General features: G+C 59.1%; 1 protein-coding gene across 6 annotated transcripts; it reads right to left on the bottom strand.

Annotated features, from left to right (window-relative positions):
* Positions 1–1,039: 1,039 nt before the first annotated feature.
* HCFC1 (host cell factor C1) lies at positions 1,040–25,259 on the bottom strand. 6 transcript variants are annotated; one of them, XM_072816926.1, is made up of 26 exons: positions 24,568–25,259; positions 18,560–18,708; positions 18,181–18,341; positions 17,351–17,559; positions 16,308–16,392; positions 15,699–15,805; positions 14,340–14,519; positions 13,878–14,237; positions 13,452–13,612; positions 12,727–12,924; positions 12,131–12,355; positions 11,884–11,988; positions 11,431–11,650; positions 10,811–10,953; positions 10,521–10,659; positions 10,119–10,339; positions 7,962–9,489; positions 7,584–7,747; positions 6,486–7,062; positions 5,710–6,033; positions 5,417–5,535; positions 5,194–5,331; positions 4,822–5,007; positions 3,971–4,271; positions 3,347–3,410; positions 1,040–3,153 (listed from the first exon to the last, which is right to left on the bottom strand). In XM_072816926.1, exons 1-26 carry the CDS (start codon positions 24,758–24,760, stop codon positions 3,114–3,116), a joined length of 6,297 nt encoding a protein of 2,098 aa, XP_072673027.1. In that variant the 5' UTR covers positions 24,761–25,259; the 3' UTR covers positions 1,040–3,113. The 6 variants fall into 6 exon arrangements, with proteins under 6 accessions (XP_072673027.1, XP_072673028.1, XP_072673029.1 ...); XM_072816927.1 differs by having other exon boundaries at positions 5,710–6,030; XM_072816928.1 differs by having other exon boundaries at positions 6,486–7,059.
* Between the last annotated feature and the right edge of the window lie 222 nt (positions 25,260–25,481).

Below are 25,481 nucleotides of genomic sequence, written 5' to 3'. Positions count from 1 at the left end.
CAGGAATCCTTGCAGCCCTCCAACAGCCGGCAGACCTGCACAGGCCCCTCCCCTCCTGGGGCCAGCCCCCCACGGGCCCCTTGCACCAGCTGGCCGGCGTGTGTGTGTGTGTGTGTGTGTGTGTGTGTGTGTGTGCGCCCTCCCCTCCCCCTGGGCCCATGTCCGCACCCCCTCCCCACCAGACCTGGGCTCCGAATCAGATGAGAACTGGTGCTGTGGGGATGACAGAGCCCACGGCTCCTGGTATCAAGATCAACAGGGCAGGACCCCACACGGGACACTGTGAGCCCACTGGAGTGAGCACCAGGGAGAGAGAAGCTTGCCCTCAGAGGCTTTCCGAGAGGTGGCCGTGCGCTGGCACTGCATGGGTACACGCACCCAAAGAGTGGAGATGGAGCGACTGGATGAGAGGGTAACAAGGCCCTTGGGTCCCTAGCACGAGTGCCAGAGTGCCAGGCTAGAGCGCTGCTCCTCCCGACCAGGTGGCGCTAGGCACTAAGCCCATCCGTTTCACCCTGGCTGTACCACCCGCATCAATGATGCCGCCGCCAACAGTTGAAAGTTCTGCTCCTTCTCTTTTGGGGGCCTGACTCGTGTGTGCATGGTATTCGGTCCTACAGAGCCTGCTAATAAGCCTCAGACCCAAGAGCCACCCCGTAGGCGATCCAGGTCTATCCTACGGAACAGACGCTCCAGGGGACCTGAGCTCTCAGTGGAAAGAGCCCAGGTCAGCCCTCCCCACTTGTCCAGGGTGGCTGGTGGCTAGTGACCTGCCAGTCCTTTATCCCAGTCCTCCGTCCTCTGGGTGCAGGAGGGAAGGTGATCCAGTCTCTAGGCAAGGAATGGGCAGCAGCTGGCCAGAGTCCCTTGACCTCACTGGAGCCTTGAAGCTTGGGAGGCAATCGGGAACCCTGCTCACTGCCCTTCGGAGCAAGAAGCTCCTGGGCGGGGGGGTGTCGGTGAGCCACGGGGGTGGACGGCTGTGTCACACCTCTAGCCTCCTCCCCGGGAGCCCTAGACACAGTCAAAGAGTAGGTAGTTATTTCAAAAAAAGTCTTTTAATTGTTCAAAATAGCACAAAACGACATCGCACTATGGTAATATTGAGTCACGGGGGTTACTCTACAATAGATGAACGGATGTACTGTTCTCAGAAACGAGAGAAATCAAAGGGCGCTCAAGAGAAGGGCAGGGAAACAACGGGACCAGGCGAGTGGGCTCCAAGGTGACTGACTAAACGTGACATTTTCCACAGCGAAGTATACTATAGTACAACAGACCAGAGGCCCCAGGAGCTGTGGGCCAGTGGCAGGGGTCTGCGGAGGCCGGGCCCCTCACTGCAGCTGCATCTCCAGGGCAGAGATGGGGGATCTGGAAAGATTGGCTGCTCGCTTGAATTCCTTTTGCACAACCTGCTGGCAAGCCTTGCTCAGCTCCTAAAGCTTGGGCGTGGGGCAAAAAGCTGACTCAGGAGCCACGCTAAGCAGAGCCCGAGCCTCCCAGGTTTGGTCCTGGGAACATGGGCACAGCCCTGCAAATTCACAGAACTGGTGACTGGTGCTACTAGCCCGCTTCTCCAGGGTCCGTGTCTTTCCCAGGGGCCGCGTCTTCCCCAGGGTCCATCAGGAATGACACCACACATATCTGCTCTCCGAAACCCAGTTCCCCTCCATCCCCTCGCCCCACCCCTTTTGACACAAGGCTGCCTGAAGTGGGTGGCTGCAGGAAGCAGCAGTTGAGGGTGGCGATACTATAAGCCAATTGGCCAAGGAGGGACCCTGGGGGCGGGGGTGTTGAGAGCACGTGGACCCAGGACCAGCTCCTTAAAAACCTGACTTTAGGCTCCAACAGACTCAAGTTCAATCTTACAGGTAAAGAGCAATCACCCATGGGGAGTGAGGTTTGACAGCTCACCCCTCCTTTGTCCCAGAAGCCCAGGGACAAGCGAAGGGGCGGATGGCAGGGGCCATCAAGAGGAGACTGGGCCAGGCAGCAAATGCCAGGCCCGCAGGGAAGATCCCACGCCTCTCCTGTCCCGGCTGCCCCCAGCTTTTCTTCCAGAAAGGTCCCTGCCAAGGCTTAGCCAAGGAGAAAAAAGTAAAAGTTAGGGGGGGAGGGGCAAGGGGGGAGGAAAAAAAAAGATACACATTCTGTACACAGCTAACAACAACAACAACAAAAAAAAGGGACAAAACCCCACACGCTAAGGCTAAAATTACAATAAAAATGTTAACTTCATCAATTCCAACTTAAAAAAAATACAACAAATGCAGCAGTTGGTGGTGTGGCCCCTGGCCCCGACCCAGGGGCCAAAGCCAGGCTCGGCGGGGGCTGCTCTGCACCCCGCTGGGAGTCAGGAGATTTGCACGGAACGCTGCTCAGGCCACCGTGGGCTCATTCTTCCCCCTTTCTTTCTTTTTCTTCTCATTTTCTAGCTCTCTAATGGGGAAAGAAGGAAGGGGAATCGGGTCGGAGTACGAAGGCCGCCGAGGCGGGGTTGCACAAAGCTGAAGCCCGGGGCCAAGAGGTGGTGGGATATGTAAAGGTAACAAAGTAAAACGGAACCAGGTGGACATCTAGTGCGCGGGCGCCCCGCCAACGTTCTCGGAGCAGAGGCAGGGGAGGGGGGCCAGGGGCGCCTCTCTTCTGCTTCCATGCTGCAGCCCCTCCCACCCTTGGCTGCCCCCTCGGAACCAAGGTGACAAACTGCAAGAGGCGTGCGGGTACTGGAGGCGCGTGCTTCCCGTTCTCTGCGTCGTGTCTGCTTCATCTGAAGTGTCTGTCTAGCTCCCTCAAGGGCCTCGGAGTTCCGGGCTCGCTCGGCTCCCAGTGGACGGCACTGGTAGGGAGAAGAGAGGAGGAGGGCACACTGTTGTCTCACTTGCTCACTGCTCTTCCAGATCGGCGTTCTGCTTCCTCCCACAGCAATGGTAAGATGTGCTTTCTTGAGAGTATTTTAAAAACAGAGAGAGAGAGAGAATGAGTGGCGGCCAGTGGCTCCTGAGGGTGAAGTGTGAGCGCCGGGTGGGTAGGATGGGTGGGCCCTGGCAGGTGGCGTTCTTGAAGCAGAAGGGGGGGTCTGGCGAAGAATCCAGGTGCAGGGGAGCTGCCTCTCACTGACCATCTGCCTTAGATTTCTTTGGAGCGGATTTCCTTGGGAGAAGAGAAGAAAAAGGAAGGATCAGCGTGGATCTTGACAACGCGGGGAAAGCACAGGTGGGCCTCGCGTGGGCCTCCCCCGGGCCGGTACCTCACACCCCGTTAGCAGCCCCCTCCGATGCTGCTTCTTCCCAGGAGCTGTCTACCCCCAGCCTCAGAAGGCTCCCGAAAGGGGTTTCCTGCTTACATTTCCGGAGAGGACATGGGCCGCTTGCTGGCTGGCTTGGCGCCAGAGCTGTCTTTACTGGTTTCTGCAAGGAAAGTGGAGCCATGGGCAGGTCAGCGAGGTGGGCAGGCAGGACGACTTCGGCCACACAGCAGTCCACCAGCCAAGAGGACGAGAGCAGACATGATGTGGCCACCCTGCCTGCACCCTAGAGAAGCCTCTTGGCCCCGCCGTCACCGGCAGGCACGTGGAGACTGATGTGTGCCACCTGCATGTGCCACCTCCTGCGGTCGTCCTGGGCCCAGGTCAGAGGCCTTCACTGTTCTCCCCAGTCAGCGTCATGGGAACTGGCACAAAGCCCGACGGGGCATGCCACGATGTCCGTTCCACACCCTGCCCCCTGGACTTGGGCCTCACCCTGTACCTCCTTCCCTTCAAGTTCTTGCAATCCCTCATCTCGCCTCAAACATCCCTGGAAAACTTTCCCTGAACCCACGGATGAGGCAAGGTGCCCCCCGCCAGGCTCCTCCACCATGGAGCACCCACCTCAGGCTATCTCCCTTAACTCCTGCAACGGTAAAGCTCCAAGTCCGGGCACCCCACCCTATGTCGTGACGCCCAAGGAGCCAGACGAATGACACCCACCTTGCAACCACCTCACTTGAGTAGCCGGGCCATAGCCCTTCTCGTTGCGGGCGGCGATGCGGAAGATGATGGCGGGCTTGGTGGTGTAGTCGATGTGAGCATTGGAGAGGCTGGAGGATTGCACCAGGCAGGAGGGGCTGGGCCCACAGTACACCCGCATGAAGGCCAGCTGGGCCGGGGTGGAACTCTTGGGCTCGCCACCCGCCTGCGAGCTCTGGATGGCCAGGTACACCGAGTACTCGATGATCTTGCCGGAGGTCACAGACGGCGGCTCCCAGGTGAGGTGAGCACCATCCGGACTCTAGAACCAAGGGGCCAGAGGTCAAGCCATGCTGCCTGTGGCCTTTGTGACTATCTCACTCTGCTTGTCCAGGAACAGGAGCGAGAACGCTTCACAGCTTCCAGAACCGACTGCTCATACCTCACCCCCCTTCCTGACACAACAGAGCTATTTCACAGCAGACGTACGGAGCTCTGAGGACATGGCCTCGCCTGCCCTGACCCAGAAGGCGGCCTGACGGAACGGCGAAATACAATGAACAGGGACTGAAAGCATAGCCTTCCTTCACCTGCTCTGCCACCGACCATGCGACTTGGCACTTAGTCTCCTGGCGCCTCAGTTTCCTCATGAGATCCCAGACCTCTTCAAGATGATGAAGGATTGCATAAAAAAACACGTGCAACATGGCAGGTGACAGACCCTCACTGAACACTAGCAGCTCGGACTAGTGTCCGAGACGGGGAGGGGGACGGCCAGAAGCTGCACCTCAGACGGGCACTCCCAGCGCACGGACTCAGCCTAGGCCTGCTCTACTCCGGCTGGGCACACGGTCATCCCACAGCACACTCACTTTGCTGATTTTAATGGCACAGGGGGCCCCTGGGAAACCAGGCAGACACGTCTTAAAGGCCGAGATCTCGCTGAAGGGCCCTCGGCCACAGGCATTGATCCCGGCAACACGGAACTTATAGGCTGTGCCCGGCTGCAGCTCCTGCTTCTTTAGCTGGTTGTAGTCGGGGACGGTGCCCGAGTCATCCTGGGGAAAGGGACACAGGCAAAGGAAGCATATGGAGCACGCTCTCCACGTGGCTGTCGTCGGGCTGGCCTCAAACTGGAAGACGGTCCTGGGGAACTTTAGAAGTTCCCACAAGTCCCAATACCTGCCTCACAGCCACGACCCCCCCCCCCCGCCCCCAGGGCATCAGCTCCCAGGAAAACTTACGTCTGAAGGAACAGCATCATCTGGTGGCAGGAAATAGTGTGTCACCATTACGTTGGTACCCTTAATGACCCCCACATCAAACCACTGATTCTCCTTCTTCACGGGGGCTTTGCTGGGCGGGGGCGGTAGGTCTGGCTTCTGGAAGGTGGGAAGGAAAGATCAAACCCTCAGCCTTTGGGGCCCAGAGGCAGCACCCCCTGAAACCTCATCATAGCACACTCACCACGCCCAGAGACTCAATGCCGTTGGCCACCTCGGTCAGGGTGGCCGCAGCCTGCAGCTTTGCGGGGCTTGCTACCACGACGGGCTGGGGGGCCACAAAGGTGTTGGAGGGGGCCAGGCCTGTGAGGAAGGAAAACGTCAGCGGGAGCCACCCTGGACACCTGGCTTCTGCGGGGGAGCCCTTCTATGGGGCCGGACCACACTTGTCATCTCTGCGGGGAAGGCCCAGCCGCCCGCCCGCAGACCTTCTCTCCCCGGGAAGGGCGCACTAGGCCAGCCCCCACCCCTGCTTACTCTCGGTGCCCGTGGAGGGCAGCAGGGCCACAGTGCTGGGGACAGCCGCGGCCAGCTCATTGAGGCAGTTGCTCTCGATGGTCGGGTCGTTGAGGCTGTCAGCGGGCGCCAGAGCCTCAGTGGGGAGGTGGTGGTGCTGCTGTTGGGCCTGCGCCTCCTGCAGCTGCTGCTGCTGCTGCACCAGGGCCGCCAGTTCCTGCTGTGTCAGTACGATGGGAATGGTGGTGGCCTGGCCCTCCTGGCCCTCAGCCGACAGGTGGCCCAGCTCCGCCTGCGTCACAGCTGCTGCTGCCTCGGACGTGTCCATGGGCTCCCCGGTGCCTGCTCCAGTGGGGAGAGCGGGGGGCAAGGAGTGCTACTCAAGAGGTGTGCCACACGGCATGGCCCAGCCCCACTTCCTGCCACCGCTCCACTCCCCTCCTAGCCTCGAGTCCCTGGGGGCAGCTGTGATGGCCGTGGGCCCCACCTCCTGGCCCTCCCTGGACTGAGGCGCTCTGCCTACTTCTTGGGTGCCAAGCCCAACCCACTCGCTGGGCCCATCCTCCTGTTCATATCCAACTCCTGCCACTCTGGCAGGGAGCGAGCCTCCTCTTCTGGGGCTGCCCATCACTGTAGCCACCCAGCCAGGGCGGTCAGCAAGAGGCTCCAGAACCCCAAGTCCTTGCTCCTCCTGAGGGACCCATCTTCCCCTTGGGGCTCCCATCTGGCCCAGACTGAAGATGCTGTGGTTAGCTCTTCCATGCCCCCACCCCACCCCCACCCCGACCAGCACCTACCCATGACGGCCTGTTGTGCAGCCTGGAGCACCGCCTGGATGGCCAGGGCCTGGGCCTCCTCTGTGGCTGCGGCCTGGGCAGCCGCTTCAGCGGCGGCAGTCACCGCCAGCTCCTCAGGGGTGAGGCCCGTCACCATGAGGGTGGTGGTGCCCGCCTGGGCCTCAGCCATCAGCTCTTGAGGAAGGGACAACTGGTCTACTTCGGACTGTGTGGGCGGGGGCGGCTGGACCACCACGGTGGCCACCACAGCTGAGCTGGTGGGCTCCTGGCCCGAAGACGGGTCCCCTGTACTGCTCAGATCCACGGCGGCTTGGAGCTCAGGGGTCTGGGAAGCTGACAGGACCTCGGCGGACTCCCCCATCAGGGGTGTGGAGGCAGGCTGCAGGAGTTGCCGTGGCGGCAGCTGCTGGCGAGGCCCTGGCGAGGCCTGGAGTTCCTCTGGGGGCTGCAGGATGTCAACAGCAGAGAAGGGCATGTCAGAAGTTTCTGTGTTGGCTATGGTCACTGTTATCGTGGCCGGGATGGGGACTTCGGTGGTCAGAGCCCCTGGGGTAGCCTCAGTCATTGATGAGATCTTCTAGAAAGGGAGAGAAGCCCCCGTCAGAGGGGAGGAGAGGGCGGCCAGAACCAGGCAGCCTTCATCTTTCCCTGGAGACCTGGATTTGCACTCTCCGTGGGCCAGCGTAACCCCATTCGATGGGAAGGGGCAGCAGGTGACAAGAGAAGCGAGGGGCGCAGCAAGGGAGACCCTTGGGACCTGCTGGCCGATTTTCGCCCATCCTCAGAGAGGCTTCCTGGTCTAGCCAAAAGGGCACTCCAGCTCCCGCCGCGTCACTCGTACAGGTTACAGCCAAACGACAAGCGATGGGAAACAGCCACGGAAATCAAAGCGTCTCAGAGACGCTGGGGCCTGGGAGACCCCCGCCTCCTGGCCCAGGGAGCGCGTGCGCCGCAGGCTGCCCTTTTATGGTCAGGAAGAAGGCCCAGGAGCAGCCCGTGCCTGGTGCAAGAGCGACACCTGGTGTCCAATTCGGGAACAGCACAGGCCGAAAGCAGTGGGTGGCAGGGAGGTGGCACAGGGGATCCTGGGGCTCTTACCGGCACCGAGGGACCTGGGACCGGTGTGGACTGTGTCACAGTGGTCACAGCCCGCGTCAGTGTGGAGGACACGGTCGTTGTAACGGCACTGGAGCTGGTGATGTTCACGCTGTCACCCTGGGTGCTCTCCACCTCTCCCTGGTCACTGGCCGCTGGTGGGGGATCTGTAGGGAAAGGAGGCAAATGGGAGGGTGACGAGTACTAGGCCAGCAGGAGCCCCAGAGCCTCCAGGTACTCGGTTGCCTGGATCTGTGCTGGAACACCGAGCCCCAAGAAATCTGACTACTGGCCTCTACCTAGGTGGATCCTGGTCACCTCCCTCAGCCTTTGAGCCCTGGGCTCTGGGAGACAACCAACGCCAAGCCAGTCTTCACTCACCTTGGTTTGAGCTCATGTTGGAGGTGACTGTGGTGGCTGTGTGCGTGGTGCCCGTCTCGTGCGTCTCACAAGGGGGGTTGGAGCAGACCCTCTGTGTCGGGAAAGGAGCCAGCAACGAAGCACCAGCCTGGGGGGTGATGGTGGGTGGTGCCGCTACTTCCAAGCCCGACTCTAGGGTCCTGTGGGAGGGGACGGTATCGGGGAGCAGGGCACCCACACTGACTGACATGGTGGTACCGGTGGAAGTGGTCTGGTGTGTTTCACAGGGGCGGCCGGCAGGGGGCTGCTGCCCACCCTCGGGCTGGCCCGCACCCCCACTGGACGTGGCGGTGGTGGGTGTATGGGTGGTGCCTGTCTCATGGGTCTCGCAGGGTGGGTTGGAGCAGACCCGCTGGGTGCTGCCTGCGTTCGAGGTAGTGGCGGTGTTGGTGGTGCCCGTCTCGTGGGTCTCGCAGGGTGGGTTGGAGCAGACTTGGGTGACGGTGGCCGAGGGGCACAGCAGCGCCTCCAGGGCTGTCACAGTCACAGCAGGACCAGGTGAGCTCTCATACGCGGGCATGGGGGTCCCCCGGGCCTCGCTGGGCTCCCCGGAACCCATGGTGGAGCGGACTGTGGTGGGGGTGTTGGTTGTGTGGGTGTGATGGGCCTCCAGTTGGCGCCCCACGGACACCAGCTGACTCAGGCTGGCCACGGGGGTGTCCTTGCCACCAGGAACGCTGGGTCTGACCTGGCCGCTCACGGGAGCCAGCTGCACAAAAGTGGTGCCGCGGCCACCAGACTCCACGGCCAGACCTGGCCCAAGGAGTGGGCCAGCTGAGCATGGGGCTCCCGTGGCCATCACAGTCATTGTGGTGCTGGTCACACTGGTCTGGCGGGTTTGGCACAAGGGCTTGACAAAACCCTGGGCTCCCTCTGACGCCCCAGGGGCCACGCCAATCCGGACCACAGCGGGAGTGCTGCCAGCCACGTAGGCACGCCGGGCGTCTGGCTGTGGGTTGGTGCCGATGCTGGACATAGCGGTGGTGGCGGTGCTGGTGGTGCCCGTCTCGTGGGTCTCGCACGGCGGGTTGGAGCAGCTGTGCTGGCCGGCCATGTTGGACGTGGCGGTGGTGGCCGTGTGCGTGGTGCCCGTCTCATGGGTCTCGCACGGCGGGTTGGAGCAGACGCGAACCACGCTGCCGTTCTGTGGCCCGACCGTTGAGGTCACGAGAGAAGCGGCTGCCTCCTGTCTGTCACAGACGAACTGCACTTGGGTGGGCTGGGGTTGCCCCCCGAGATTAGCCACAACGGTGGTGGTGGCCGTGTTGGTGGTGCCCGTCTCGTGGGTCTCGCAGGGCGGGTTGGAGCACACCAGCGTCACGGTGCCTGGCTGCACCTCCCCCTGGCCTGAATCGGCAATGGTGACTGTGGCCGTGGGCTGCTCTGTAGTAGGTGAGGCCAGAATGGACACGGGGAGGTCATGCACGGGCTGGGCCTCAACGCCACTGGGCGCCGTGATGAGAGTCACCTGTGTAGGCTGAGAGACAGGCTAGGGCAGGAGACAGAAGAGAAGAGTTACCTGTACACCTCTGCAGCTTGTCATGTGTCTGGCCTTCCCACCATCCTATCATGTCACCCGTGCTGGCTCCTAAAGCCACAGCCCTAGTACATGCAGGACCTGCTCGCCCTGTCGCCCAGCTCAGAGACCAGGGAAGAGGCATGGCTTCACCTCCAAGGCCATGAGGACTGGGAAGGGGCTGTGGGGTCAAGTCAGAGGCAGAGGCTGAGGCTAGTGCCTGGCCAGGGAGGGAGGGAGGGAGGGAGGGAGGGAGGGAGGGAGGGAGGGAGCCCCACCCACCCTGCACCACACAAAGGCCAGCAACAGCCACTTTTGCCATCCACCAGTTCAGCTTAAGATGCACAAAAGAGAGAAAAACGCTATACACGCACGAAGATGAACTATCGATTGCATCCTCTACGCCGTAAGAAAAAACACTTGGCCAGTGTTCAAAACCTGTAACCGCCTGAGACCTGATGTCTCACCGCAACAGACTATCGGATGGTGACTAAGAATCGCAGTGGCGCAACAGGGAAGGAAAAGGAGCCACACAGGGGAGGAAAAGAGGGACAGCCTCGGGCTGGGGCTCATCCGCACGCTCACGCACGCAGGCACCCTACCTGCATGGTGATGGTGGGGGTGGTCAGCCCACCGGCCGCCGTCAGTGTGGTCTGCGCGGCCGAAACTGTGATGGCAGTGGGGTTGATCACTTGGCTTGAGAGGGTGGCAATGGTACCCAAGGTGGTGATGGGTGTGGCCAGGGAGGCGCTGGTACTGTGGCCCCCAGCTCCGGCCAGGCTGGTGGAAACGGTGCCTGTCACTGTACCGAGGGTTGTGACACCTGGAAGGGGAGGGGCCACGGGGAGGGTTAGGCCCTCAGCTGGGGCCTTACCCCTGCCCGCAACTTTTCACCTGGTGGGGCCAGGGCACTGGGGGCTCTGGAACACACTCCATGGGAACAGAAGGCTGGGAGAAGGCACCTCTCCCGTGGGGAGGCGGGCCCAGAAATCTAGGCTACACACCTGTGGTGCCCTTCACAACCAACGTGGTGACAGCTGGCTTGACGGCAGAGACAGTGACAGGGGTGACCAGGCGGACACCCCCCATGGGCACGGTGCGGAGGATGGTGCCTGGCTGTCCAGGGGCCCCCTTTAGCACCACCTGGAATGCCAGAGGAAAGCACCCCCATGTCACTCCAACGTTGCCCAGACCCCGTGCCACCCCCACCCCCGGGCCCCTCAGGAGGACACATGTGGCCTGCTGGGGTCCTGGACTGGACACTGGGGTGAGGGGAGAGGCAGGCATGCCTCACCTGAGTCACTCCTTGCTGCCCATGGCCAGTGGCGATTTTGGGGACAGCTGTGATGATTTTGGCAGGTGCTCCAGTTCCAGAAGTCATCACCTTGGTGGTGATAATGGTGATGGGGGACTTGATGCCAGGACTGCTGGTCACACCTGGGCGAGAGGGACAGCTTGGCTTCTGGGGCTCCTCTCCACGTCAGTGCCCATTCCCCATTTCCCTTGAGCCCTCTCGAAAGTAGTTCCTTCTACCACCCCTTGATTCAAACCAAGTACCAATTACAGCCGCACCCCTGCTGCCTCCCTACAAAGGTGAAATAAAAGGCAAAGAGAGGGGGATCCCTGGGTGGCTCAGTGGTTTAACGCCTGCCTTCGGCCCAGGGTGTGATCCATGGAGTCCCAGGATCAAGTCCCTTATCAGGCTCTCTACATGGAACCTGCTTCTCCCTCTGCCTTGTCTCTCTCATGAATAAATACATAAAATCTTAAAAAAAAAAAAAAAAAAAAGGCAGAGAGAGGAAGAGAGGAAACGCAGAACCAAACCAAAAGCACGCCCTAACCCAGCATCCAGCATCCACTCGCCTGTCCAGCGTCAGCCTCCCAACACCCTCTGTCATCAGGGGAGGCCCCTACCTGTGGCGCCAGCCTGTGTGATGATGGCTGACATGGGGATGGTCTTGATGATGGTGGTCGTGCCAGGTTTGGTGGTGCTTGGGGACACGCTGCTGATGCCCAGAATGGTGGGCTTTGTCCCAGCCCCACTGGCCTGCGTGGTGGTGATGATGGTGGTGGGCTTGCCATCTGCTGAGGTCACTAGCTTCAGGATGGTCCCGGCTGGCAGGGGCCCTTTGGTCTGCAAGAGTCAAACAGGTAGAAGGCAAGGGGAACTGGCATCACTGCCAACATGGAAAGTCTGGCACAAAGTCTGTTGTGCCTCCTCTCTACTGGTGGCCTGAGCACTCAGGGAATGTTTGGAGACCATGAGTGACGGGACCAAGCCATGGGACTCTGTGCCACACGTGCTTGAGAGACCTGCTCTAGGCAGGGATACAAGCCCCTCTTGCAGCCCGGGGCCCACGAGCTCACCTGGATGATCTGAGTCACCGGGCCCGTAGATGCCTGGCCTGTGACCGCTGACGTTTGAACTGGTTTGGTCTGAACCACTGACATCACTTTGCCAAGGTTGGAAATCTAAAAGGGAAAGGATGGAGCAAGGAGTGATCTGGAAACCAATCAACAGTATGGCTTGGGTTCGGGCTCTCCTGGCATAGGCCCAGGGCAGTGCCACGACCTGGTAGCTGTCACATGCAGCAGAGTGGAACCTGTCACTCACCAGAGCGCTGCCTCCTGGGACAGAGATGGGGCTCTTCACCAGGGTGATGGTCTTGGTGACTCCACCCACCACCGTGGTCACCACCTGGGCTTGCTGGGCCACAGTCACAGTCCCTGATTTGTGGACTGTGATGATGGGGCGAGTGGATGTGTTGGCAGCAGAGGAGACGGATGTCCCCACCTGGGCGGCTGCAGTCTTCAGCATTCGAGTGGCTGGGTTGCTCACCTTGAAGGGGCAGAGAAGAGCTGATGAGCGGGACAGAGAGGCCGAGCCTCCACCCAGAAAGTCCCGGCAGGCCGACAGCTCCCACCTGCCTGTTCTCCTACCTGCCCCCACCAAGCCACCTGAACAACGGCTCAATTTGCTTTGCCTTTTCTTTAGTAAAGCAAGGGAGGATACGGACCGCACATCTAGCCTAAGGCCAGCACACCCCCAAAAGTAACCACTGACGCCGCAGCCCACGGCAAGCAGCCATGTGGGCCAACAGCCCTGCAGGTTGGTCCAAAGCCCGAAAGGAGTGAGCCCTGTCTTATTAGTGCCCAGGAGGCCCTCACCCCAAGGCTGCTGGCTCAGAAGCAGGCCCAAGTAATGCTCACCATGACTGGTGAGGAGGCCACCTTTACAGTAGCCGGGAGGGTCGTGGTGCCAGGTGTCACAGCCACGGTCTTGACGATGGTGGTGCCCGCCGGGACGCTCAGCACAGTGGGTGCTGAGGAAGGAGGGATCTTCTGGGTGGCGGCAGCTGCAGCTGCCAGCGCAGCCATGCCACTCATCTGTGGGCTGCTGCCAATCACCTGTGGTGGGCACGGGGAGTGTGAGCCCACAGAGAGCAGCAGTGGTGGGTTCTGCTGAAGTCCCCATAGCAGGGAACCCCATCAAGCAGCTCAGCCCTGCCAGCTTAGCATTCATCTCAGCAGCATCTCTTGGCCCCAACCTGGCCTCCTGCACTGACCAGGTGCGGCAACCCAGCAGCCAGAGTCTGCCAGAAACTCTAGATCTTTTCTAAAGACCACGGAGTCAGATACAGCGCTCTCCTCCTGAGCCTGGGTCAAACCCTACCTGGCTAGATTCTCCCCTCAGGCTTCCTAACAAGAAAGTTCACGTTTTAAGACGCCTTCATCGGAATAGATTCAGACAACAGGGAAGTCTTTCTCAGGCAACAGCTTACAAACTTGTATTAACTCGGTAACAACGGGTTGCCTCATCAGTGCTTTGCAGCCAAGAAAAGCCCAGGCTGCACGGTGCTGGGGCTGGGTAAAGTCTAAGCCCAGTCGGCACCACGGATCACCAAGAAGTCCCACCCTACTCAATGGATCCTCACCGTCCCCTGGGCGCTCTGCGTTGGCACAACCATTCGCACGCCTGCAGGAAGGGAGGTCACGGTGACGGGGGCTTTCCCAGCCTGGCTGGCAGGTCGCATGGTGACCAATGGGGTTCCTGTTGTAGCCTGAGGACCGGTGACTTTGAGAACAGCAGGGACACCTGGTAAGGTAAGTAAGCGGCCACATCAGCAGAGTCCCAGGCCTCTGCCCGGTTCAGCGTGCAAACGTGAAGTGCCTGCTCGTGCTTCATGTCTGCTCCTTCCAGACACCCTCAGTGAGTGTGTCCGTAGGCACAACTGACCTTTCTCCCAGCCCTGGTGCTAACGACCGCCAGGTGTGCTGTCTCGAGCAGCCCTCACTCAGGGACACCAACTCCTGGTGGGCTAGCCCCTACCCTCAGGTAAACTGCCAGGCCCCCAGCTCACCTTGAGTCCTGGCTGCAGCGGGCACGGAAATCGAGCTGCCAGGCACTGTCGGCAAGACCTGGATGGTGGTGGTGGTCGGGGGCGCGGTGGCAGCCTGGGGCAGGAGCGTGATGCCTACTTGGGTCAGCGGCTGCACAGCAGGTGCGGCTGCTGCTGGGGCAGGGCTCTTGGGAGGGTTGGCAGGCACAGACGGGACTGGATTGGGTGTGGGGGAGGTGGCAGTAGCAGCCGTGGCAGGAATGTCATATTTCTGGAGCTGCAGAAGGTAACTGTCGGCTGTCGCCACTGCCCCCCAGCTCACCTCCAGGGAGTTGGTGTTGGCTCGCACCAGCTGTACCCGGGCGGGGGGCGGTGGCTTTTCTGCAATAGAGCACAGCTGGTGAGAAGGGGCCTCAGCATAAGACCCCTACCTGTGGCGCAGCTGTGCTGGGGCGGCCTATGACCCCGATCCAGCTGCCTTACCTGTTTCCAGGTACCAGAGATCCTTGCAGCAGACCTGGTTGTTCCAGGCCTTTCGGTAGCCGTCGCGCCCACTCCATATGTATAGGCGGGTATTGATGGCTACGGCACAGTGGCCAGCTCGGGCCCGGGGAATATTGTCCTCCAGCGTGTCCATCAGGATGGTCTCCCAGGCCATGGTATCTGGGGAGGGCAGGAGGGGGGAGGTCAGCAAGGGGGCAGAGGAACCCATAACCCCCAGTGGCCCTTTGGCCTTTCGCTGTCAGGGATGGGGAATTAAAAACAGGAAGTCATCAAAGATTACTAAATTAAAAACAAACAAACGAACGAAAAATAACTCAGTATGGCAAAAAGACCATAAAAGATAAAATTATAAACCACAAACTACAAACTGGGAAAACTATTTGAAACGCACAGCCAAAGGTTTCACTTCTTGCACATCAAACAACACAAGAGCCTCTAGAAAGAGATGGGCAAAGAGGAACGCGAGTTACAGAACAGGCGACAGAAGGATCTAGAGAGAGATACATACCCTCACTCAAAATAAGAGAAATGCACTTAAACCGTAAGGCGCCTGGCATTGATTCCCGAGCCTGTTGCAGCCGGGGCTCAAGGTGAGCAGGGGGCGGGGGGCGGGGGCTGGCCCGGGGGGCGGGGGGAGAGTCGATCACCTATCCGACTCACTGAAGTGCAGTCTGACGGTTGCCGGGCCCGCACTGCCAGGGACATCTACGTGGGCACAAGCTCTGCACACGATGGCTGGGCAACAGCCTTCGACAGTGATTCTACCTCTAGGTTTTTGCCCTTCAAATGCACTTGCACGTAGGCGAGAATGGTGCAAGAATACTCACGGAGTAGCGTCTGTGCAAGTTTCAACACCTTGATAGCAATTCAAAAGAATGAGGCCGCTCGCCGTGCGGGGATGGGATGGGATGGTCTCCAAGACAGAGTAAACGGAAAAGGCCAGGCGCAGCGCCGCGGAGAGCAGGCTGCCGTGGTGTGGGTTTGTTTATAGGGGAACCTATAGACGGTGCTTGTATATGTAGAAAAGTCCCTGCCGGGTGGACGAGAAGCCACCAATGTGGCTGTCTCTGCAGAATGGGAGGCAGGAGGGAGGCTCTGCACAGTTAAGCTTTCGTGCTTTCAGATGCCGGACCATGTGTAGGGAAAGAGCCTATTCAAAAAATGAAAGCGAGGAGCATCCTCAGAGTGCTCTGACCAGTGGCTACTGCTCGTGGATTCTAGAGGCACAGGCCTTAGAAGCAGCTTCACTCCCTGCACACCCCACACAGCTCTCGGGACTGAGGAGGGCCAGCCTCCCGCAGCCCTCCGCAGGCCACTCCAAGCCCGAGGAGGCCATACCCAGGTTGAGACAAGCCAGTGTGTTGGTACACTTCCACTCCTTCTCGTGTGTGGCCACTTTGACGTCATCCATGACGAGAGGCACCCAGCCACCAAACACGTACATTCTGGGACGAGGGAGGGAAGAGTAGGAGAGGGTTGTAGAGGAGGTGCCAAGCTAGAGGCCACCTCTTCCATCCAGAAAGTTCTAAACACGCTTGGTCCTCCAGCTCTCCCCAGGAGAGTCCCCCAGGACGCATGAAAGGTCTCGATGCAGCCCTCTCCTAGGTGGCTCAGCCCTCACAAGAACTGTGTCACCTCCACCATGTGGCACCGTTCCTTAGCTCACCTAAAGCTCACCTCAGTCCCCATCATTCTCATATGTGCTTTGGGACCTTGGTGTTGACAAAGACACCCACCTGCTCGTGGAGAGTATCTAGAACAGTCTGCGCCCCTCTACCCTGAGTCTGTCTTGGTCTCCCAGGGTCGTAATGTAAAGACGGGGCTGCGGAATGCTAGCCCAGCCAGGAAGAGGCCTCCTCGGGCCTTAGGAATTGCAGGAACGAACACTGAGAGCCCTTTTGGAGCGGGGGTGGGCTGGGAAGAGAGGAGCCATGGCCAGCTACTCACTTGTTTCCTATGGTCGTGGCTGAGTGAAGACTTCGAGGAAGAGGTGCCACCCCACTGAGACTGGGTTTATTCCACGTCAGGGTCTCTGCAGAGCAATGGAGAAGGGAGGATTAGCTACACTAGGTCAGAACCAGGCCCTCCACCCCAGAAGATGGTCCCCAGATGCAGGGAAGGCTCTGGAAGGTGGGTGCCCACCCAGTTCAAGAATTCCATGCCTGGCCTCCCTACAGCGCACAAGAGGCCCTCTAGTGACCAGGTTCCAGCATTTCCCAAGCTCGGTTCACTATCCTGGCAACTGCATCTCTTCCAACACTTACTGAGCACCTGCTATGAGCCAGTGTTGCTCTCAGGGATTGGGGTAGGAGCGGAAAGCACATCCTCAAAAGGCACCGCACTTCATACGCCCTACTCTCCATAAAATGCGTTCACCCCCATTCCACCTCCACTGTCTAAGACCGAGTTCTGGGAAGCGCCGTGCTGCTAGGAATCTCACGGTAAATGGTTTGAGTGCCAACACTGACCTACAGGACGACGTAACCCTATAGAGATGTGTCATCAGCCATCTCGTCCCCTCAGCTTTCCTTCAGGCCAAAAACCTGAACTTCTCTCAACCACTCCTGACACCCACTCTGGTTACGATCCCAAGTAGCCCCTGCAGGTCTCATGGTCTCTCAACATCCGGTCTAACTGTGAGAGACCAAGGTGTGTCATTCCCGTTAGTCTGACCTCTGACGAATGGAGAGAGACGAACGCTACCTCACCCAGCCAATACCACCCTAGAGAGAGCTTTATCTCCTCCCTTATCCTCCTCTAAGATAGTCACCAACTCCGTCAATGAAGCCTTACTCTTTCTGAAAAGCAATGCCACAAGCTCAAGGCAAAGATGACAGCCGCAAACAGGGTCCCGCTCCTACTCTGCCACGAAGAGGAGGAGCAGCTAAGTGGTATGCTCACTCCATCTCCGCACAAACCCACCCTACGCCCACCACCCCATAGACTAGCTGTGCTCCAAGGCTCCTGGGACAGGTGCACCCATGTCTTACCAATATCCAGGGTCCAGAGGTCCCCCAGCCTGCAGCCACTCATCCCTCCGTAGATCACCAGCTTGGACTTCTTATTGTCTTTCTCAGTATAGACCACAGCCGTATGTGACTCCCGGGGTGGAGGCAGGACGCCGTAAGTGATGGGGATGTCCCAGGCTACGACTCCGGAGCCTGGCCGCAATTCCAGGATATATAAGTCATTCAGGTACCTGGAGAAGAAAAGTCAGTTATGGCAAGCCCTGACTGCCTGCACCAGAGGCCTCACCAGCTTCTAGGGGTGAACAGCAGAGTCCGCAGGAGATAAAGAGGGGCTAGGTCCACATGGACTGCAAGTTCTTCTACCCTTGGTCCTAAGAAGGGGCTGCCAGAAGCTCCCAAGGATGAGTGGGAGTCCAAGAGGAGCAGTGGGATGGGGTGTGCAGGGCTGCCTCGCACACAAAACGGGCGTTATGCTAAGGCCTCCTGGGGTAAAGAGGGGTGCTGGTTTCGGACTACCTTCAGACTTCAGAAAGGCACTCGGCCACCGGCCTTGGAAAATATCATCGCTAAGTCTGCAGGCAGCAAAAGCTAGGAAGGAAAGCACCAGCTCTAACTTGGTCTGAGGAGCAGGGGTCAGCCAAAGGCAAGATGAGTTTCTACCTCTTGGCCCAGCCCTCCTGCCATGCCACCTCCTCTGCGTTAGAGACCTCTGAGACAGAAAGCTCCTTATGGGGCACCTACTGTCACCCTCTCATTTCTCAGAAGAAAGGGACTTGGCACGGTGGGGTTGGTTGGCACGTAGCTAAGAACACCCACCCCCATGATTCCACATGAAGAGGACAAAGCCTCACCTTGGAATGTTGTTCTTGGGGTCCTCACTATCGTTGGCCAGACCCCCAAACAGGTAGCATTTGTTGCCCACAAGGGAGAAGCTGTGCCCAAGCCGAGGACATGGAGGGGGCCCATTTTTGGGCGTCTTGGCTTTGAGTCTCTTCCATTCCCACCGGCTTGCCTGTAAAATCAAGATTTGGATTGTATCAGGGATGAACTGGCCCCCATTGGGGCCTGGGCCATTTGTCCTAGAGGGAGAAACCAGGCAGGAGGAGGTAGGCACCCGAATGGAATAGGAAGGTCCTGGGCAGCGCAGGGTCGCCCCCTCTCCTGAGGGTGGGGTGTTCAGGGCAGCCTCACCTCCCCCTCAAACACTGAGAACACAGTGTGGGCCGTTACCTGGAGCTCATAGAGGTCGTTGCTGTATTTCCCATACTCCACCATCCCACCAAACACTAGCAGGCGGGTCCCGTCACACACGAAGCCATAGGCTGCACACCCAGGGGGGATGTCCCCTCTCACGGCTGGGATGAACCACTGGTTAGTTGCTGGGGAACGAAAGGAAGCAGAAGTCAGAACACTTCAGGAACTCCTAAGAACCAGAGTCCCCACTCCTCTTACTCCCCGAATCCAGCAGCCTGCCAAACATAGTCTGAGAAAGAAGGGGCTGGCCCTCCCTCCAAGCCACCTAGAGTTCTAAGCCCCCTGACCTCAGAGGCCACCTCAAAACAGCCTGCAATCACCCGTTTCTCATCAAGCCTGTCTTAATAAGCAGGAAGTCACTAACCAAGATAATTTATTAGCTTCTGGGAATGTGGCCACTGACTTCCTTTCCGCACTGCTCAGTAGGACCCATATTGGAAAGAAATGTCTAATACCCAAAACACCCTTCAGTGGCTGTGTGAACCTCTTTATGGGAGCGCAGGGCTACACCTCTAAGTGGCTCAAAGAGTGACTGTGGCCAGCCAGGGCCCTCCCTCCCTGCAGGTGCTAGTGGCAGGAGGGGGGGGAGCAGGTGAGGGAGACCAATCACAGCAGCCCAGCCTGCTGGCTGAGGGTGGGGGGGCAGCGGCAAGAATCAATCTCTGCTGGCGTCTCCTAGGTGATGGTCCACAACCAGCCACCCCTCCCCTCGTGCCACACCCATACTGATCTAGAATATTCTTGAAAGCCAGAAGTGGTGGCAGCAGCATTAGCTTCTATGGCAGCCTTACAGCTTCTGCTGGCTGTGGAAGCTTCCCCCAAATCCATCATCTCTAAATGGGGGTGGAGTGGAGAGGCCACCACCGAAGAAGGTGAATGAGAAGTCCTCCCTTGCCCCACCCATCACCCCACTCTTCCCCTCCACTCCAGGCTTGTGTCCTGGTTTCAGCTCCCTGTACACCTGCCAAGCCAGGGCCTCCCAGAAAAGTCAGAGTACACATCCTCCTCTTTTGAGGGGTCCTTTTCATTACATGTTAATTATTTAAAGAACCGTCCCTAAACAACAAACCACATTCTCTCCAAAAACTGGGTGCCTGACACACATTTGATCCTACGTCCCTAAACAGGCTGTGGTCAAATGAGAGTGACTTGAGACTGAGGTGCCTGGGGGGGTGCGCAAGGGACCCGAGCATGAAAGGAGCAGCCCTTGCGTCCAAATGGGGGTTAGGATCCTCCCATGGAGAGGGCCCTGAGAGCCCCCAGCTGCTCATCTGCTTCTCAGCCTTTCTCTATAGGCACGTACCGGGTCTCTAGCAGCTCTCTCCTGCATGCTAGGTGACAAGTCCTATGTCACCACCCCAAATCCCCATGTACACTTGGGCCTCCTGCCCTCATCTAAAAGCACACTGTACCTCCTGAGACTCTGACAGCCTTTCCTGGGGTAGAAGTGCCCCTACACTCACCGCTACCCAAAATCTCCAAGTCAGTTTGGAACAGGCTGTTGATCCTCCTCCGCAGCACCCCCATCCCTCCTCCACGGTTCAGTGGAGTCACCAGGACTCCAGGATACCCAGGAGCAAGCCGCCCCCACCCTCCGCCTGCCATTCTCCTGGTGGGGGTGCAGCGCTGTAGTGCCTGTGGCACACGCATGCGCCCAGGCCCCAGTCCCCCCCCCCACCTTGCTGTCACCCCTACTGCATGTGAAAAGCAACAATGGTGGAGCCGCCGAGGCAGACCCCCATGCACACATCGGAAGAGGTGGGGTTCCACCCAAGTTACCAAGATAACAGCTGAAAGAAGCCTTGGAGACCACCTCAGCCAAGACCCCGCGGTTGATAAAGGAACAGGGCCAGGAGGGCAAGTGACTTACCTGAGGTCATAGAGCAAAATAGACAGACAAGAGCCTTGTCACCAACTTCAAAGTCATCACTATGTGCCCACCCAAGGGCCCCATGTACCCAGACCCATCGGCCGCCCTCACTCACCTGAGCACCCTCACAGCTGCTGCACAGAGCTCTGGGGCCATTAGGGGCCCAGTATTCAGGGCTGGGACAAAGCCACATGGCAAACAGGATCAACCCACAGCTTTCCATCACGCTCTAATCACTGATCCAGCTGGCCAGCTTGGAAGTGACCTGCGACGTCCCAAGAGCTCACAATCGCCAGCTCATTTAAGAGGAGCTGATGCTCTAGAACACTCAGGGCCGGGACCCTCCACGCCAATGTCAAGAACAGTCTTGTCAGCGAGCACTGTTTCTGGTGTGAAGCCACACGCCCGGTTCTGCCCGCGAGATGGCACAGCCGCCGTCTCAAACACACCTGCTGCTCAGCTGTCCCGTAATCATATTATCTCTAGCTCATCGAGCAGGGCATCTCGTAACCCCCTCTGGATCCCGCATTCTCCATTCAGTCTGGCTTGTCAGTGCTCTCAGCTGGGGGGGGGGGGGGGGTTTGAGGAGACGAGGCCACCTGCATGCAGGACCCTTCATGGGATGACCAGAAACATGACTCCACCCTTTCTTTCCTCAGCAAGCCTGAAACCACAGTTTCTGGGTTTTATCAGCTGCCGCACCCCTTTCCACACTCGCCAAAACCCATCTGTAGTAGCTCCTGTCAACCTCTACGCATCACCCCCTAGAGACCGTACCACCCAGTTGGGGAGACAGTCCACAGGTGCCCGTTTTGCTCGCTCTGTCATGCCGGGGCGCTTCCTGTGTGGCAGACGCAATGCCAAACGTGGGGAGGGACAGAGAAGACCACTCCCATCCTCGAACTCCCAACCTAGTAGGAAGGCTGCCATGCCCTCCACTTGCAAGGGGAACAGCAGCCTGGGAGAGGTCTCTCTGCACCACACCCAAACCTTGGGAGCACAGAACAGGGCATCTGGCAGGGGGGGCTTCTCAGAAAAGGTGAATTTGGAGCCAGGCCTTGAAGGGTGAACAGGATTTCCTGACAAATGAAACTAACAGGGCCAATCAGGAAGTGACTGCAAGAGCCAAGTGAGAAGAGAGGAGGTCTCGGAATAGAGGGCAAACAGATTTGACACAAACCTAACTTAGCGGCCAATTAGTTACAGGGACAGAGGCACAGGGAGGTACTGCCAAGGTGGTGGCCTGTGCCTGTTAACTGAAGGAAGAGACAGCCCAACGGTCTTCATGAAGATCTGTACCCCAAGCGTTTCCGCGTGACCCTACCGCCAGCTGGTAGGGTGACCCTAGACCTGTCACTTCCCCTCTGGGACCCCGATTTCCTCATGTGCAAAAACAAGGAAGTTATACTACATGTTTTCCAAGGCTCCTTGCAGCTGTCACAGTCACCAGATGTTAGAGGACCACTGAGGTAGACCAGCCTTGGGCAACTGGTTCGGTGGCCAGCCACACCCTCCCCTTGCCAGGGCGCACCCCACTGTCAGTACCAGGTCCTCTCGGTAATCCACTTGGCTACGATGAAATAAAATTCCCTAAGGCCAAGCACAGTAGCTACCCTAAGACCTCCCAAAGGCCAAACAAGTGTCCCCCAGCCGCTGTGATAGCTGTCGCGAAAGAGGAAGCACACACACTTCAAGTGTCACCCCCAGATCGCTGAGCTAACCAAGGCAGCAAAGTGCTCACATACACCCGAAAGCGCCCCCTGGAGCCCTTAATCTTAGCAACAGGGAATGTTTCCAGGCAGATCAGCTCTCTCTCCAAAAGGTCTTTCATCCCACAGAAAGCAAAGTAGAAGAGGCCTAAGGAATACGTGCTCTGACCCGCCTGGAAACAGTAACGGTAAGCAGAAGGGCATCTGTCAAGGCAACAGCTCGGGCTGACGGGCACGTGCATCTGTGCCACCACAGGGGGAAGAGGGGCAACACTGAGCCCGGTGTCTCCCAAGAACTCAAAAACCTTCCACTACCAGAACCAGGAGCAGACACCAAACACAGGCCAAATTCCTGCTCCGTTCAAATAACGGGTAAACACCTGGCGAGGAACGGGGAGCTGGGTCAGCTAGCGGCTCTCCTGAGAAGTCGCCTAAGGAGTTGATTAGCGCAGTTTCCAAACTGCTAACCTGAAGGAATCCAGGGCCGCAGCCCTTTGGAAGCTGCCTACCCTCTAGTACATGACATGCCCTAGCAGATGGGGAACGAATTAATGCCAAAGTGGCCAATTCATTTTAATAAACTAATGAATATGCACAAGCCCCTGGAAGCAGTGGACTTTAGAGCGGATGGTAATTAGGCCCCTGCCCTACTTTCTAAAATTGTATTTCCCTGTTAAGGAGGCTGCTCCAGGCCTTATGAGAATAAAGTCAGTCCAAGGAGTTTAGAAGGTTCTGCTCAGGGCAGTGGCCTCTCTAAAAACAGCCCTGCCCCTCGGCCTTACCTTACCGAGCTAACTGCTGCCACAGCAGCTGTCTGAGCTGGCATGGAGCACCACCAAGCAGCACAGCCTTGCTGGAGGCAACAGGTGCTGAGTCCCGGAATGCAAAGGGTCACCAGCACCCCACCAGCCTCTGAAAGTCAACTTGGTAGGGGCAACAACCTACCGGGAGCACAGAGAGCTGCCCTCTCTGCCTCAGGGGAGGGAGAAGGAGCACCCAGTTCTCACCATGCTAACCACCTTCTCCCTTGGGCGCCAGGTCCCCACGCCAGAGCAACCTCAAAGCTGGGAGGAGGTGCTCGGGTTCGAGAACCTGGTATTGCCAGAGCCGTGGGAAAGAATGGATCTGGAGCAAGTGGACTGTGCTAGGTGTCATGTCAGGAGGAAGAGCTGGAAAACAGCTCCTGGCCACCACCAACCCGAACGCATCCCCCTGCTGCAGAGGGGAACTTCCTAAAAGACCGCTGACAGGCGTGTGGGTGTGCGTGCACGCGCGCCAGCCATCCTGTGCTTTCCCCTCAGGGTGTCTTGGTCTGTCAGGCTCTCCTCAGAAAGACGGCCTGCAAGCCCAGTGGCCTCAGGGAGAGTGCCTAGCCCTCCTTCCAAGCGAGGCAAGGTGCGGTGGGCCAACGTGCCTACAACAGGCAGCAACATGGTGCGCAAACCAGGCCAAGAGGCCACTACAGGCCAGTGGCCGCAGGAAGAGGGGAATATGCGGCCCAGTCCCAGACCTAGCAAGGACGCTAGGTCTTTCCGTGTCCGACAATCCCACTCCTCCCAATCAACAACGCCTCGGGTTTGAGGGAGAAATGAAAATGGAGAGGATAACGTCAAGCCCAGAAGCAGAAGAGCTAAGGGCCCACCTAGCGCACTACGGATCCCTGGAATGCAGCTCCTACACTGGAGCCCCCAGATGAAGAAAAGAAGCAACCCGAAAAGAAGAATAGTACAGAAGTAAATGGCGAAGGGGGGAGCCAGCAATGCCGCCCTATCTTCCAGTCCCCAGGGCTCCCCAGCCGGGCACACAATCCCTCCCCGCCCCCTACCCAGTCGGGATTAGGCTGCTCAACTCTGCCCCTAATCCGTAATCTAGAAGCTGTCATTTCTCCCGAATAAGCATCAAAGATGAAGAAGAGCCGAGCAGGCGCAGGAGGGAGGAAAGGGGTGGGACTCCCTGCGCCAAAGGGACGCATCCGCCAGCCCGCCCGGCGGGTAACGGTGTGGGTCTCAAGTCAACGCCGGCAACGCCCCCGCCCCCTCACCAAGCGGACTAGAGAATTTCTGATAATGAAAAGCGCCCCTCAAATGCAGGGGAGCGGGAGGGGGGCGAGAGCGGGGGGGGTACGGGGAGACGGGGGGGGGCAGGGAAGCCGGGCTGAGCAAAGGGTCGCAGAACAGAGGAGAGAGCAGATCGGTGCAGAGGGAGAGGGAGGAAAGGGAGGAGGGAGAGAAGGCAGGAGGGGAGGGGAAGAGAAAGGAGGGGAGGGAGGGGGAGAGGAGGGAGGGGAGGAGGGTGGGGGAAGAGGAGGAGGAGGAGAGGGAGGGAGGGAGGGAAGGAGAGGGAGAGGGAGAGGGAGGAGATGGAGGGAGGGAAAGATCCCAGGACCCAGCGGGCTTTGCACTCACCCGTGTTGTACACGTGCAGTTCGTCCACTATCCCCTCGTTGCCGCCGCCAAACACCACGATGAGTTCCTTGATGGCCACGGCGCGGTGGCCGTGGCGGGGCCGGGGCACTGGACCCGACCAGCCCACCACTCGCTTCCAGCGAGGCTGCAGGAGCACCGCTGGCGAGTTGGCGGGCGACACGGCCGAAGCCATAGTTGCGGGAAAGGCCGCGGTGGAAAAAAGTCACCAGGCGGGAAAGGAGCCCCCCAACTGCTCTCACACACACCCCCTTCAGTCTAAGGTAGCTCTCACGGAGAAGCGCTCCTCACACAGCGGTGGACGGCTCCATGGAGGCCGCCATCTTAACTACCCTCCTTCCCTTTGGCTCTTCCCCTGCTTCTAGCTCACCCCGTCTCTTCAAGAGCCTCCCGAAACTTTCGAGCGCCTAGCCCCGAGAAGCTGGAGGCCGCCAAGTCCCGCCGCCCTGACTACTCGCCCGGGCGCTCCCGCTTACAAGCTCGGGCGGGAGGCCCTGGGAGCCGCCATCTTGAGCCGCCTCTCTCTCCTCCCTTCCTCAGTCGTAGCCCTCCCCCGCCGGAAATGGCGGAGCCCCGGCCCGGTTCCCACACCCCCCAAGTCCCCTGCACTGGCCGGCTTCCGGGGCGGGTGGAAAGGAGCCACAAGCACCGCGGTTGTCCCAGCCCCGCCGGCGCTCACACCACAATTGTGGGAGCCGCCATCTTGAGACCGTCCCGCTTCCCCGCCCAGCGCTTAGTGCAGCCGCCGCTCCCGAAACAGCCTCGACACTCGTAAGGGACAGAGGCGCGCCGGAGGCCGGTGGAACGAACTCGAACTCTCGGGGGCTGCTCGGAGACTCGCGCCGTACAGCTTGTGAGGTCTCGAACCTCTTCCCCGAGCCCGCCTCAGCTGCTCA

The sequence above is a fragment of the Canis lupus genome, chromosome X (assembly GCF_048164855.1).
Source record: "Canis lupus baileyi chromosome X, mCanLup2.hap1, whole genome shotgun sequence".
In the NCBI taxonomy this organism is placed as follows: Eukaryota; Metazoa; Chordata; class Mammalia; order Carnivora; family Canidae; genus Canis; species Canis lupus.
The sequence above is the reverse complement of the archived record's forward strand: the minus strand, read 5'-3'. Positions and strand labels throughout refer to the sequence as shown.

Excerpts from the sequence above, each read along its gene's own strand:
- HCFC1 (XM_072816926.1), bottom strand. The coding sequence starts at position 24,760 with ATGGCTTCGGCCGTGTCGCCCGCCAACTCGCCAGCGGTGCTCCTGCAG. Across the intron at positions 10,660-10,810 it reads GGCAGCAAGGAGTGACTCAG|GTGGTGCTAAAGGGGGCCCC; the intron begins GTGAGGCATGCC and ends CTGGCATTCCAG. Across the intron at positions 7,748-7,961 it reads CAACATGAGCTCAAACCAAG|ATCCCCCACCAGCGGCCAGT; the intron begins GTGAGTGAAGAC and ends CTTTCCCTACAG.